This window comes from Somniosus microcephalus, chromosome 16, assembly GCF_052327205.1.
Source record: "Somniosus microcephalus isolate GS21.2 chromosome 16, FLI_Smic_1.0, whole genome shotgun sequence".
Classification (NCBI taxonomy): domain Eukaryota; kingdom Metazoa; phylum Chordata; class Chondrichthyes; order Squaliformes; family Somniosidae; genus Somniosus; species Somniosus microcephalus.
The window spans coordinates 73,449,964-73,464,693 of NC_141002.1; the positions used below are offsets into that span (position 1 = coordinate 73,449,964).

General features: G+C 41.5%; 1 protein-coding gene across 6 annotated transcripts in view; it reads right to left on the minus strand.

The window, feature by feature from the left end:
* Positions 1 to 970: 970 nt before the first annotated feature.
* Positions 971 to 14,730, minus strand: part of msrb3 (methionine sulfoxide reductase B3) — a 139,628-nt gene continuing 125,868 nt past the window's right edge. For all 6 annotated transcript variants that reach the window (XM_086009260.1, XM_086009262.1, XM_086009264.1 and 3 more), the window contains 2 exons: positions 3,283 to 3,380; positions 971 to 1,781 (listed from right to left, as the gene is read on the minus strand). In XM_086009260.1, the coding sequence (XP_085865386.1) occupies positions 1,626 to 1,781; positions 3,283 to 3,380 (254 nt within the window). In that variant the 3' untranslated portion in view covers positions 971 to 1,625. The remainder of the gene's footprint in view (positions 1,782 to 3,282; positions 3,381 to 14,730) is intronic.

The following is a 14,730-nucleotide window of genomic DNA, read 5'->3' on the forward strand; positions in this document are numbered from 1 at the left end:
TATAAATACAAGTTGTTGTTGTCTTAGTAAGAGACAATTCCCATGGGAAACTCATTGTGCTATTCTGGTGGTAGTGGATAAATGGCAATGCTAAAATGTTGAGCCCAAACACTCCTGACAACCTAAATAACTCAAGAAAATAACTCCCCCAACAAAAAAAAATATGGGCAGCTTTTCCTTTTCCTGCACCTGGATGTGTTAGATTGTCTGGGTGCAGTACATGGAGCGATGCTGGGCAGAGAGGCACGTCTGTCTGACTTTTCATTCAGTTAAATTATTTTGATTACTTTTTAAAAATTTGCTGTAAATATCTGGTCCATTTCAACAAACCTCAGAGTTCTGACTAATTTAAGAAATGTAGGAATGTAAAGAACACCGTTTTTGAAGAATGTTAGCCAAAACTGTGGAATGTGTTTCAGCACTTTTTTTTAAAATGGAGCTGATCTATCAAACTGAGCTAATCTCATAATAATAAGCTATTACAAAGGTTGCTTTTCTAGACACTGATCCCTCACAGCATCTAGAATTCCAGGAGAATCATTAAACCACTTGAATGACACATTCTTCATGAAAATCTTCAAAACCCTCTTAAATTCCATCACAAATACTCCCATCCTCCCATATGCATGTCTATTGATTACATTTTATACATGCACAAGCACATGCAAAAGGTGGAGATTTTGATGAGGTGAAGGTTGAATCCTTCTATAAATGTCTGCCTCTTCTCGATTAGATTTCAATCCCCTCAAATATTTTCCCAGGAATGAGTGTATGCAGGGAATCTGAGCATGCTCCACTGCTCTGACCCCTGCTTCAGGAGACTACTCGAGATAAAGTGCTGGAAGTACTATATACAAAATGCAGACCATCAGCAATGGAACCAGGTATAGTGAGCTGCTCTTGACATACACCAGCTGTGAGCCAACTGACCTGTGGTCAGCAAGCGAGATTCACAACACAGACCCAGACATCAGGCCTATATTACTGAATTTTTTTTTATTAAGGCAGTAGTGTTCTTACAAACAAGTTTTGAGTAAAAGATAAGGGAAAATGTGTATGTATATAAATATATATATACACATACACACACACGCAAAAATATATATATATGCCCACTTCAACAAAATAAACAAAATAATTTGAAGTGTGATATACAATTCATAGACTTATAACATCCTGCAGCTTTCCTGATTTTCTCTGCTCAGGACAGTGACCTAAGCTTGAACTTTTCTTTCTCTTGCCATTGCATTTCATTGTCAGGCATTCCTGGCAGTCTCCAAATTACATTATGAGGAAACTGCTAATACCTTGCTTTTCCTGCCTGCCCTGTGCCATGCTATGCTGCTCTGGGAGAGTACAATGGATTTTCTATGCTACATGGTAGAACTCCCACAGTTTCCAAACCCAACCACATTGACTCACTCCGTTACAATCTACATCCTGCGAGAAGAAAGTTTACAAGGATACTCTTATCCATTTTGAGTAAGTTCAGTGTATTGTACAGAAGAGTTTTACTTGTGTGTGTTTAAATAACTTGTTACTTTATTACTTTAAATGCACAAAGATGTTTGTCCCTGGAGCATGGGCTTGTGAAGTAATAACCCCATCCATCAGCCCTCTGTAGCCTAGAGTTCAGTCTTGCCAGATGGGGCAGGATCGTTGCCTTCATCAGTTGAGCTCTGGCCCGTGGGTATAAAGGATAATGAGGCAGAGTTTATACAATACCGTTTACCAGTTGGACGGGGCCCATCATCAAAGACATGTCCCAGATGTGCACCACACTGAAATAAAATAGCAAAAGTAATTGCTTTCTTGTAACAAAAAGGATATTTTAGATTGCTGTTATACTCTACATCATTCATCACAAGGTAGTAAACTCCAGATAACATCTAAATATTCCTTCTGATCTAACCTTTCACCCTTTAATAGCAGCTATTTCTGCACCGTGGTTAAAAAGTATTCTTCCAGCAACTTGATAAAGGGTCGCAGATTCAAAACTATTAATTATGCTTCATTAAATCAACAAGGCTGCAAACTTGACCATTTTGAATGATTTCAAGAAAAATTATTATTTTATACCTGTGGTTATATACCAACTCTACAGGGATGTTCAGGACAAAACAACCTTTGAAACGGCAGCATACGTCTGTCAGTAGACATTGGAAACAATAAAAGTCTCATTTTTTAAAAGTTTTCCGCCTTAGCCATTGCTTTTGTACACACATGGAGGCCTGTCAAACCATCACATGCATGCTACACGCCGAGATCAGACTACACGCTGGTGACAGACAATGATGCTGTGTTGTTAAAAAGGAGGGAGCCTGCTTTATGCCACTGTGGCCCTGTCAGTTGTGTGGACCATCAGCTGCTTACCAGGTTCAATCCTCCTCCTGCTACCAAGGAGACAAAGATCCCACTATTCCCCAGTATTTCTTTCCAGCTTTAAAATTCTGGGTTTTGATTGCAAATATTTATCTTTTAGAATTGAAATCAAGAGTTACAATCACTGGACAATTTCAGTCAAGTCTAATTATTGGATCCATTTATATTAAGTATATGAGATGAATAAATCACATTTGAATTTTTTGTGCAATTTATTGGTGAATATAAGCTTGTGGTATAAACTTAATGGCTTTTTAAATTCCATTGCGGCTGAAGCATATATTTTGTTTATTCTTTTATCAATTTTCTCCATTATTTTCTCCCCTTCCTCCCGAGAACATTGATTTCTTGCTGGGGTACAGTTCCACAAGTGCCAGTACTCTGTCCAAGTGGTAATTGCGACCTTTGCAAAAAAACATTTTGTTGGCTATTACGACATCACATCTGAGCCTAATCTTGTTCCTACCTGTGTACAGGGATCGTTGGATAGCTATCAGAACTGAGATTTTCTTTCCCTCCTTAAACCAGGGGCACTGAGGCCAATTCTGATTCCCCTACCACCGCCCTCATTGAGATCAACTGAGCACAAACCAGAAACCCAACTTGGGGCTTTCTTATTCTGTATGGCTCCACTACTGAATAAACTCCGAGAGTAATCAGGGGACATTTTTAGTATTCCTAACTAATGACCCACATTCACCATGATTTGTACACTGTAGCATGCCTATTTCCTATAAAATGTGATTTGCAAATGGCAGTGTAAATACCTCAGACCCTTTGCAAAGGGGCTCCCAGCAAACCTGTGATCAATTTAACTGAAACTGGTACTAAAGCAAAACTGTCCCGGATTAACAACACTCAGAAGCATGGTACATGAGCGACAGTAATTAATAAACTTACATAGGTGCAGCTGGTCTCAATCCTGTGCATACCATGGGAGAAGTCATCTATCTGTGCTATTGCTTCAGAATCTAGCACATCGTAGAAAGATGGCCAACCTGTATGGTAATAAATTAAAACATTTTTAGCTGCTTGATCATACCTGCACAGCCTTAATGCTGGTGAAGGCCTGCATTCCTGGAACAGGGTCTGCTGCTGTAGCGTAGTAGTGAAGTCTGTTAATGATACTAATGAACGTTGCATGAGGTTTTATTCCAGAACTGGTTGATAAAAGCACTGGACTGTGCCTTGCAATGTTTTATAACATATCATACTAGGTAGATTCCACTGTAATCTTTTATCCCACCCATCACTGCACAATTTTCTCTCCTCCTCTCTTGAAGACAGTGGCTGAGAAATGCAGCTTGAATAGGTGGAAAGTCAGCGGAGTGACTACTGTGGCTGTGTGAGATCCGAACCAAATTTTGGTTTGGGCCCGATTTAAATGCCACTGGCTCGCATGTTGTGAGAGGACAGGAAATCGGCAGGTTGGGTCTTGCAGGGGGTGATCTGGAGCCCTCGAATGGGGCAGCAGCGCTCCACCCCTTTGTACCTGAATTTTGCAAAATGGGTCCTAAAACTGACTCCGATTTGAATATTTAAGCAGCCGTACGTCGGTTTCCGACAGACAGGCTGCTCGCTCATTTACAGGCCCATCTGAATATTGTATGAGGCGGGCCTTGGGGGTCAAAGGTGACCCTCCCCTCCGATTTTCAACTGTTGGCCGCACATTTTTCAGGCGCAAAATAGGAGGCCATGAGATAGATTTCTCTCCCATTGAGTCATGCTGAGTTCTCGTTTCCTCTGGCTTCTCAATCAAGTGGCCATTGTTAACTTGCAAGCTTAGACAGTGAGTGACAGCAGGCTAGTCACCCATGGATGGCATCATAGCCAAGCCTGATTCTGTCTTCACCTGATAGCCACACAAATACAGACTTTCCAGCAGGGGTTAGTGAATAGCAATCAGGAGAGAACCCTGGCTGATATTTTCCCACCCTAGCTTAAGTGTACTGAAGCCAGTTGCAGCACCCGAGCTGCACCCCCCATCCGAGATCAACTTACTCAGCACAAACCGAGAACTGAACCGTGCGTCGATCTTCTAGTCTGTGCAGCCTCGTACTGCATCAGGCAATGCAGTTACCTACTAAGCAATTGGAGGAGTTTGCGGCTGTGCTTTAAGAAGATATCTGTTCACTATTCCAGCATAAAGCATGGTTCATTGTGGCCATGCCAGTGTCCAAGATTACTGTGACTCCTCATATGAACAAAGTGCTTTCTGACGTATCTTTTTGTAACATAAATTCAGTGCCCAAGTATTTATAATTATCTAACAGGCTTATACCAGGGGTACAGTAGCATAGTGGTTACTGGACTAGTAATCCAGATCCGGAAACGCGAGTTCAAATCCCACCTCAGCAACTGGGGAATTTAAATTCAGTTAATTAAATAAATCTGACCATGTACCGGATTGTTGTAAAAAGAGCAGTTAGAGCTGAAGTACATGCAAATCATTTCTCTTAATCTTTTTTATGTTTCCAGCTGGATTAAAAGAAGCCCGCAGTCATTTTGCAGCAATTGATTCCGCTTTTTGATGGGTTCTTATTTGGGAAAGATAGCATCGTGGTTATGTTACCGGATTAGTAATCCAGAGGCCTGGACTAATCCAGGGACATGAGTTCAAATCCCACCACATAAGACGTAGGAGCAGGAGTAGGTCTTTGGCCCCTCGAGCCTGCTCCGCCATTCAATAAGATCATGGCTGATCTGATCTTGACCTCAACTCCACTTCCCTGCCCGCTCCCCATAACCCTGGACTCCCTTATCGCTCAAAAATCTGTCTATCTCCACCTTAAATATATTCAATGACCCAGCCTCCACAGCTCTCTCGGGAAGAGAATTCCAAAGATTCACGACCCTCAGAGAAGAAATTCCTCCTCATTTCCATTTTAAACGGGTGTCCCCTTATTCTGAAATGATGCCCCCTAGTTCTAGATTCCCCACGAAGGGAAACATCCTCTCTGCGTCTACCCTGTCAAGCCCCTTCAGAATCTTATATGTTTCAATAAGATCCCCTCTCATTCTTCTAAACTTCAATGAGTATAGGCCCAATCTGCTCAATCTTTCTTCATAAGACAACCCTTTCATCTCTGGAATCAACCTCATGAACCTTCTCTGAACTGCCTCCAATGCAAGTATATCCCTCCTTAAATCAGGAGACCAAAACTGTACGCAGTACTCCAGGTGTGGTCTCACCAATGCCCTGTACAGTTGCAACAGGACTTCCCTACTTTTATACTCGATTCCCTTTGCAATAAAGGCCAACACTCTATTTACCTTCCTAATTACTTGCTGTGCCTGCATGCTAACTTTTTGTGATTCATGTACAAGGACCCCCCGGTCCCTCTGTACCTCAGCATTTTGTAATCTCTCCCCATTTACATAATAATTTGCTTTTTTATTTTTCCTACCAAAGTGGATAACCTCGCATTTTCCCACATTATACTCCATCTGCCAGATTCCTGCCCACTCACTTAGCCTATCTATATCCCTTTGGAGATTCTTTGCATCCTCCACACAATTTGCTTTCCCGCCTATCTTTGTATCATCAGCAAATTCGGCTACATTACACTTGGTCCCTTCATCCAAGTCATTAATATAGATTGTAAATAGTTGAGGCCCCAGCACTGATCCCTGTGGCACCCCACTAGTTACAGTTTACCAACCTGAAAATGACCCATTTATCCCGACTTTCTGTTAGTTAGCCAATCCTCTATCCATGCTAATATAGTACCCCCAACCCATGAGCTCTTATCTTGTGTAGTAACCTTTTATGTGGCACCTTATCGAATGCCTTCTGGAAATCCAAATACACCACATCCACTGGTTCCCCTTTATCCACCCTGCTCATTACATCCTCAAAGAACTCCAGCAAATTTGTCAAACATGATTTCACTTTCATAAAAACCATGCTGACTCTGCTTGACTGCATTATGATTTTCTAAATGTCCTGCTACTACTTCCTTAATGATGGACTCCAGCATTTTCCCAATGACAGATGTTAGGCTAACTGGTCGATAGTTGCCTGCTTTCTGTCTCTTTCCTTTCTTAAATAGGGGCGTTACATTTGCTGTTTTCCAGTCCGCTGGGACCTCTCCAGAATCCAGGGAATTTTGGTAGATTACAACCAATGCATCCACTATCTCTGCAGCCACCTCTTTTAAGACTCCAGGATGCAGGCCATCAGGTCCAGGGGACTTGTCTACCTTTAGTCCCATTAGTTTGCCTAGTACTTTCTCTCTAGTGATAGTGATTGTTTTAAGTTCCCCCACCCCAATAGCCCCTTGATTATCCATTATTGGGATGCTTTTAGTGTCTTCTACCGTGAAGACCGATACAAAATATTTGTTCAAAGTCTCCGCCATTTCCCTGTTTCTCATTATTAATTCCCCAGACTCTTCCTCTAGGGGACCAACGTTTACTTTAGCTACTCTCTTCATTTTTATATACCTGTAGAAGCTCTTACTGTCTGTTTTTATATTTCTTGCTGGCTTACTCATAAACGATCTCCTCTCTATCATTTTTTTTAGTTGTCCTTTGCTGGTTTTTAAAAATTTCCCAATCCTCTGGCCTTTCACTACTCTTTGCAACATTGTATGCTTTTGTTTCAATTTGATACCATCCTTTACTTCCTTAGTTAGCCACGGATGGTTCATCCTTCTCTTAGAGTCTTTCTTTCTCTCTTGAATATATCTTTGCTGAGAGCTATGAAATATCTCCTTAAATGTTTGCCACTGCTTTTCTACAGTCTTACCCTGTAATATATTTTCCCCTTTAACCAAGTCTGCCTTCATACCTTTATTTAAGTTCAGGCGGCGCAGACACGATGGGCCGAAGGGCCTCTTTCTGTGCTGTAAAACTCTATGACTCTATGACACTAGTTTGAGACCTAGCTTTCTCACCCTCAAACTGAATTTGAAATTCTACCATGCTATGATCACTCTTCCCAAGAGGATCCTTCACTTCGAGATCATTAATGAATCCAGCATCGTTACACATTACCAGATCTAAAATAGTCTTCTCCCTGGTTGGTTCCACAACATATTGTTCCAAGAAACATCCCTTATACACTCTAAGAACTCTTGCTCAAGTCTACCTTTGCCAATTTGCTTTGTCCAATCAATATGAAGATTAAAATCTCCCATGATTATAGCTGTACCTTTCTTACAAGCCTCTATTATTTCTTGATTTATACTCTGTCCTACAGTGTGGCTACTCTTTGGGGGCCTGTAGACCACTCCCACCAGTGACTTTTTACCCTTATTTCTTATCTCCACCCAAACTGATTCTATGTCTTGATCTTCTAGGCCAATATAATTTCTCATTACTGCACTGACCTCATCCCTTATTAACTGAGCTACACCAACTCCTTTTCCTTTTTGCCTATCCTTATGAAATGGCAAATACCCCATAATATTCAGTTCCCAGCCTTGGTCACCTTGCAACCACGTCTCTGTAATGGCTATCAGATCATACCCATTTATTTCTATTTGTGCCGTCAACTCATCTATCTTGTTACGAATGCTGCGTGCGTTCAGATATAGAGCTTTTAATTTCGTCTTTTTACCATTTTTCCCTACTCTGACCCCTCTTTCTGATGAAATTTTATGTGTATACGCTCTGTCCCTTCCTGTCGCACTCTGGTTATCATTACCCCTGTCGCTACCCTGCGCTTTTGCCTTCTCATTTTTCTTTGACTTTTTAAATTTCCGCTCAGTGTATCCCTCCCCCCCCCCCCAACTATTTAGTTTAAAGCCCGATCTACAGCCCTAGTTATCCGATTCGCCAGGACACTGGTCCCAGCCTGGTTCAAATGAAGCCCACCCCGATGGAACAGCTCCCCCTTATCCCAGTACTGGTGCCAGTGCCCCAAGAATCGAAACCCATTTCTCCCACACCAATCTTTGAGCCACTTGTTCATCTCTCGGCAGCTGGGGAATTTAAATTCAGTTAATTAATTAAATCTGACCATGTACCGGATTGTCGTAAAAACCCATCTGATTCAATGTAACTTAGGGAAAGAAATCTGCCATCCTTACTCGGTCTGGCCTATATGTGGCTCCAGACCCACAGCAATGTATTTGACTCTTAAATGCCCTCTGAAAATGGCCTAGCAAGTCACTCAGTTGTATAAGGCGGCTCACCACCACCTTCTCAAGAGCAATTAGGGATAGACAATAAATGCTGGCCTTGTCAGCGATGTCTACATCCAATAAATAAAAGGCTCATTCTCTATGCCCAGCCCCCTCAGGTGAGTGCACAGTGAATTTTAGGCTGAATCTTAAGTTACTGAGAAAGGCATTGCTGGCCTCATGGACATGTGAGAACAGGGCGATATAATGCTCATACCACCTGAGATTGATGCATATGCGCGTACAGCATGCTTACTATTCTGAGAAGCAAAAAGTTAAAATTTACAGGAGAAGTGGAACCAAACTATTCACAGAACCAACAGCAAGCATTGGACTAAGTTCAGAAAACACCTCTCACTTGCTGGGCATTGATTTCAGAACTCTTGATCCCATCGTGTCATGATGTGGTGGGATCCTCTAACTCGGGGTAACTGAAGTTACACTTCAGCCGGGCTGTGAAACCACTTACTGGAAGAGGGTTTTCCCTCCTCAGGGTATAATGCACTCAGTCATCAGGAGGCCACCTAACCTCAGAGTTTTATTTCTGCTTTTGTATTGATACTGCTTCAAGCTGATCCATAAGTAGTAGTACAACAACATCCTCAGAAAATATTAGATATTCTATGGGGATACTGAAACTGGCTGCTCTTTCCAAAATGATTTACGATGCAAGTTCAATTTTAATTGGTAAACTGAAGCACATACTTTCAACTGCAATGCTGCAAAGAGCATTATTAGTGAATTTCTTCCACGCTTCAAATGATTAAGAGGGATAGTAAAAATGTTAACAGAAAAAACAATAATTTAGCAAAGAGGATGGCCACAGTGAAGATCGTCTCTGTAATGTCAAGGTAGGAAATTTGTTTAAAAATAACAATCATTCTTGAAAAGTCTTTTGCAAACTTTTTTTAAGCAAAGGATGTGATATGATTTTTTATTATTATTCATCCTTGCATCTTGAAATTTTCATCTTTGAAAATAACACATGTCCATCCTGGATCTTCTCCATCCTCCCCAGTCATGATGACACTGCTTTTTTACATTTTAGATACCATATTTAGGTAAGCATTAAAATTGTAGGACTAATGCACAGCAGAAACTGCAGACATTAAAGTCTTGTGTTTTGGCAATAATCTGTTCGACTGATGACATCGTCCAGTGCAGCAGTTCAATTGACAGAAGGACAGTGCAGTAAAGTTCAACAAATATGATTTGTATTCAGGATTTTAGATGCTGTAAGAATCAGAATGATACAGCACAGAAGGAGGCCATTCGGCCCATCATGCCTGTGAAAGAGCTATCCAATTAGTCCCACTCCCCTGCTCTTTCCCCATGGCTCTGTCAATTTGTCCCCTTCAAGTATTTCTCAAATTCCTTTTTGAAAGTTATTATTGAATCTGCTTCCACCACCCTTTCAGGCAGTGCATTCCAGATCCTAACAACTCGCTGCATAAAAAAATGTTTCCTCATGTCGCCTTTGGTTCTTTTGCCAATCACCTTAAATCTGTGTCCTCTGGTTACCGGCCCTCCTGCCAGTGGAAATGATTTGTCCCCATGTATTCTATCAAAACCCTTAATGATTTTGAACACCTCTAATCAAATCTCCCCTTAACCTTTTCTGCTCTAAGGAGAACAACCCCAGCTTCTCTAGTTTCTCCACGTAACTGAAATCCTTCATTCCGGGTACCATTTTAGCAAATCACCTCTGTACCCTTTACTCAGACCTTGACATTCTCCCTAAAGTGTGGTGCCCAGAATTGGCCATAATAACCTTCACCTTCCCTTTTTAAAAAAAACAAATTCATGTGTCATCATAACTCTGCCACTTTAAAAAAAAAAGTACATCAAAATATGAAAAATTAACACTTTTAAACCATTTACATACTTGTATCCAAAATCAGTTTCATAATAAAGCACTGCAATGCAACACTACCAGCTTTCTATTTTCAGTCATAAACATAGTGGAATGCTATGGGAATCCTGTAAAAGGATGGCTGGTCATGGTGACATTATAATAAAAAGAAACCTAGAATAACAGTACTTGTTATGATGGATGAACAGAAATGTCTCCATTTACTGTTCCCCTTGTACAATCTGGCAATAATTCACTTAAAGATTAAGAGGAAAAAATCCTGAATTTATTAAACAGTAAAACAGGTTAGGAAATGAACACTGATCTCAAAACGCTAGTTAGGCCACAGCTGTAATACTGTGTGCAGTTCTGGTCGCCACACTATAGGAGAAATGTAATTGCATTGGAGAGGGTGCAGAGGAGATTCACCAGGATGTTACCTGGGCTGGAGCGCTTCAGCTATGAAGAGAGACTGGACAGGCTGGGGTTGTTTTCCTTAGAGCAGAGAAGGCTGAGGGGGGACCTGATTGAGGTGTACAAAATTATGAGGGGCATAGATAGGGTAGCTAGAAAGGAACTTTTCCCCTTAGTAGAGGGGTCAATAACCAGGGGGCATAGTTTCAAGGTAAGGGGCAGGAGGTTTAGAGGGGATTTGAGGAAAAACGTTTTCACCCAGAGGGTGGTTGGAATCTGGAACTCACTGCCTGAAAGGGTGGTAGAGGCAGGAACCCTCACAACATTCAAGAAGCATTTCGATGAGCACTTGAAACGCCATAGCATACAAGGCTACGGACCAAGTGCTGGAAAATGGGATTAGAATAGACAGGGCTTGATGGCCGGCGCAGACACGATGGGCCGAAGGGCCTCTTTCTGTGCTGTACAACTCTATCTATCTAAGTGGGAAGAGATCGAAGGAGAGATTATTTTAACCCATACCCTGCTGAATAAACAGGAACTCCATATGGTTAGCATAACAAAGGCAGAATGCTTGAAGGGTTAAAACTATTGACATTTAGGTCTGCAGTTGAAACAATTTATTTATTTTTTATTTAAAAAAAGTATTTAAATGTTCAATATGAATTTGTCTTGCTTAAAAAGTTAAGTTGCAGATAGCACCCTGTTTAGGTCTTCTTTTGCCTTGCTGCTTCTGAAACAACTCGAGCAGCAATTGTTTGACTTTCCTTTGCCTACAAATGTTTTACTTTTTCTCTATATTGTTAACAATCCTTATGAATATTCATAGCACTAACTTTTTGGTCAGTTAATAAAACAGTAGCTATGTCTTTTACAATCCACTACCACCACCATTTTTCTTTCGTCTGGCAATCCAGAACCTTCCATTACCACGGTGTGCCACAAAGAGATACAAATCAGCAATAAGCATTTTCTCCCTTCAAAGACCGAGCTTAGTAATTGGCAATAAAGTCGCTGCTCTCCAGCAACAACAGCAGCTGAAATGATTGTGGTTCAGCAAAACAGCCTCTTGACCTTTTAGCGACTCATTCTAACTGTGTAAACTAACACAATGCAAACATGTAGTAATATTTAGTAAAAGGTGCCAATACTGGGCCTTTATAGGAAATCATCAATGAAATGGCTAATGTAATATCTATAATTGGTTTACCAATTACCTTTGTCGAGTGTTAAGAAGCACTTTGGCATTATGATAAAATCTAAATTATAACCACTTATGCGCTCAGTACAACCCACTGAATATAGGAAAGCAGATCGCTGACTGACTTATAAAGCTACAATTTAAATGGAGTCAATCAGTTTACCTCAAATGTTTATGAATGTCAGTAGAATTCCAGGTTGAATTAATCTTTTATTCCTTGCCAGCGATTTGTTTTGTATATTATATAGCACATTATTATTTGCTTAGCATTATGTAGGATATTGGAGCGTTACACCTATTACTACTAGTTACATACAGATTATCAGTGAGTTATTGTATTACTGTTGGTTATGGGGGGAAATTGAGTGTTACCAGTATTACTATTAGTTATTGATGCAATTTCAGTGAGTTACTATTAGTTACCGGTGGAATCAAAGTTCCTCCCACCTTCTGCAAATTGCTCCCCCTGCCTTCGGTTTCCTTCCTACACCTGCTTGTGGGTGGCCTCCTGATTCTCAGAACTTCTTGCACAACAGCTGCTGGCACGAAACCACGAGCAAAGATACTCAGCTACCTTTATAAGGTCAATTCAATAACATTTGCAGACGTCACGTGATCATAATGTTACGTGGTCAGAACGACACATGGTCAAACTTCCAGGAATGCCTCCAACTAGAGTTGGCAATCCTGTTGGCTACTGGTAAGGGGCTTTTAGAACCCCCCTTTTGCCATCACGGGGGAACTTGCTGGGAATTCCACTGTGGCTGGAGGAGGAGGAGGAAAAGTAATAGGAAGGGGCACACAGAACTACATCAACATAGAGAGCAGCCAGAAGGAGGAGAGATGCGCTTCAAGAGTTTTCGCACCAGGATATCCCACCTGCAGTTTTCAGAGAAGCACTGCATAGGAGACTGTGCTTATCCAGGGAGGCAGTGACAGAGTTGTGTAACCTTCTGCAAGACCTGCAATCACCGGATAGAGCTAGCATTAGCACTAGCCTTTCCTGTAGCAGTTAACATTACTGTTGGCCTAAACTTCTGCCTCTGGCTCCTTCTGGCCTGCAATAGGTGACATCAATAACATCAGTAAGTCTGCAGTCCATGTTTGCATTAGGCAGGTAACTGATGCCATATTTGCCAAACACATACATCACTTACACCATGGACAACCAGAAACAGCAATCTAGGGCTTTGGCTATGCATAAATTGCAGGCTTTCCCCAAGTCCAGGGCATCACTGACTGCGCACATATCACCCTGCAGGTTCCCTCAGAAGACCCTGGTGCATACATGAATCTCAAAGGCTTCTGCTCTGTGAATGTTCAACTGGTGTGTGACGACCAGCAGCACTTCATACAGGTCTGTACCCACTATCCTGCCAGCTGTCATGACACCTTCATACTGAGACAGTCCTCCATCCCCCCAAATCTCTGACATACGAACATACGAATTAGGAGCAGGCCACTCGGCCCTTCGAGCCTGCTCCGCCATTCAATAAGATCATGGCTGATCCGATTACTCCACATTCCCGCCTACCCCCGATAACTTTTCACCCCCTTGCTTACCAAGAATCTATCTACCTCTGCCTTAAAAATATTCAAAGAATCTGCTTCCACCGCCCTCTGAGGAAGAGAGTTCCAAAGTCTCACGGCCCTCTGAGAAAAAAATTCTCCTCATGTCTGTCTTAAATGGGCGACCCCTTATTTTTAAACAGTGACCCCTAGTTCTAGATTCTCCCACAAGAGGAAACATCCTCTCCACATCCACCCTGTCCAGACCCCTCAGGATCTTATATGTTTCAATCAAGTCACCTCTTCTTCTAAACCCCAACGGATACAAGCCTAGCCTGTCCAACCTTTCCTCATAAGACAACCCGCCCATTCCAGGTATTAGTCTAGTAAACCTTCTCTGAACTGCTTCCAACGCATTTACATCCTTCCTTAAATAAGGAGACCAATACTGTACACAGTACTCCAGATGTGGTCTCACCAATGCCCTGTATAACTGAAGCATAACCTCCCTACTTTTGTATTCAATTCCCCTCACAATAAACGATAACATTCTATTAGCTTTCCTAATTACTTGTTGTACCTGCATAGTAACCTTTTGTGATTCAGGCACTAGAACACCCAGATCCCTCTGCATCTCAGAGCTCTGCAATCTCTCACCATTCAGATAATATGCTTCTTTTTTATTCTTCCTGCCAAAATGGACAACTTCATGTTTTCCCCACATTATACTCCATTTGCCAGATTCTTTTCCCACTCACTTAACTTATCTATATCCCTTTGTAGCCTCCTTATGTCCTCTTCAGAATTTACTTTCCTACCTATCTTTGTGTCATCAGCAAATTTAGCAACCATACCTTCGGTCCCTTCATCCAAGTCATTTATATAAATTGTAAAAAGTTGAGGCTCCATCACTGATCCCTGTGGCACACCAATCATTACATCTTGCCAATCAGAAAATTACCCATTTATGCCTACTCTTTGTTTCCTGTTAGCTAGCCAATCCTCTATCCATGCCAATATGTTAACCCCTACACCATGAGCTTTTATTTCCGCAATAACCTTTGATGTGGCACCTTATCAAATGCCTTCTGGAAATCCAAGTACAGTACATCCACCGGTTCCCCTTTATCCACAGCACATGTTACTTCCTCAAAGAACTCCAATAAATTGGTTAAACATGATGTCCCTTGCACAAAACCATGTTGACTCTGCCTGATTACTTTGAACTTTTCTAAATGCCCTGC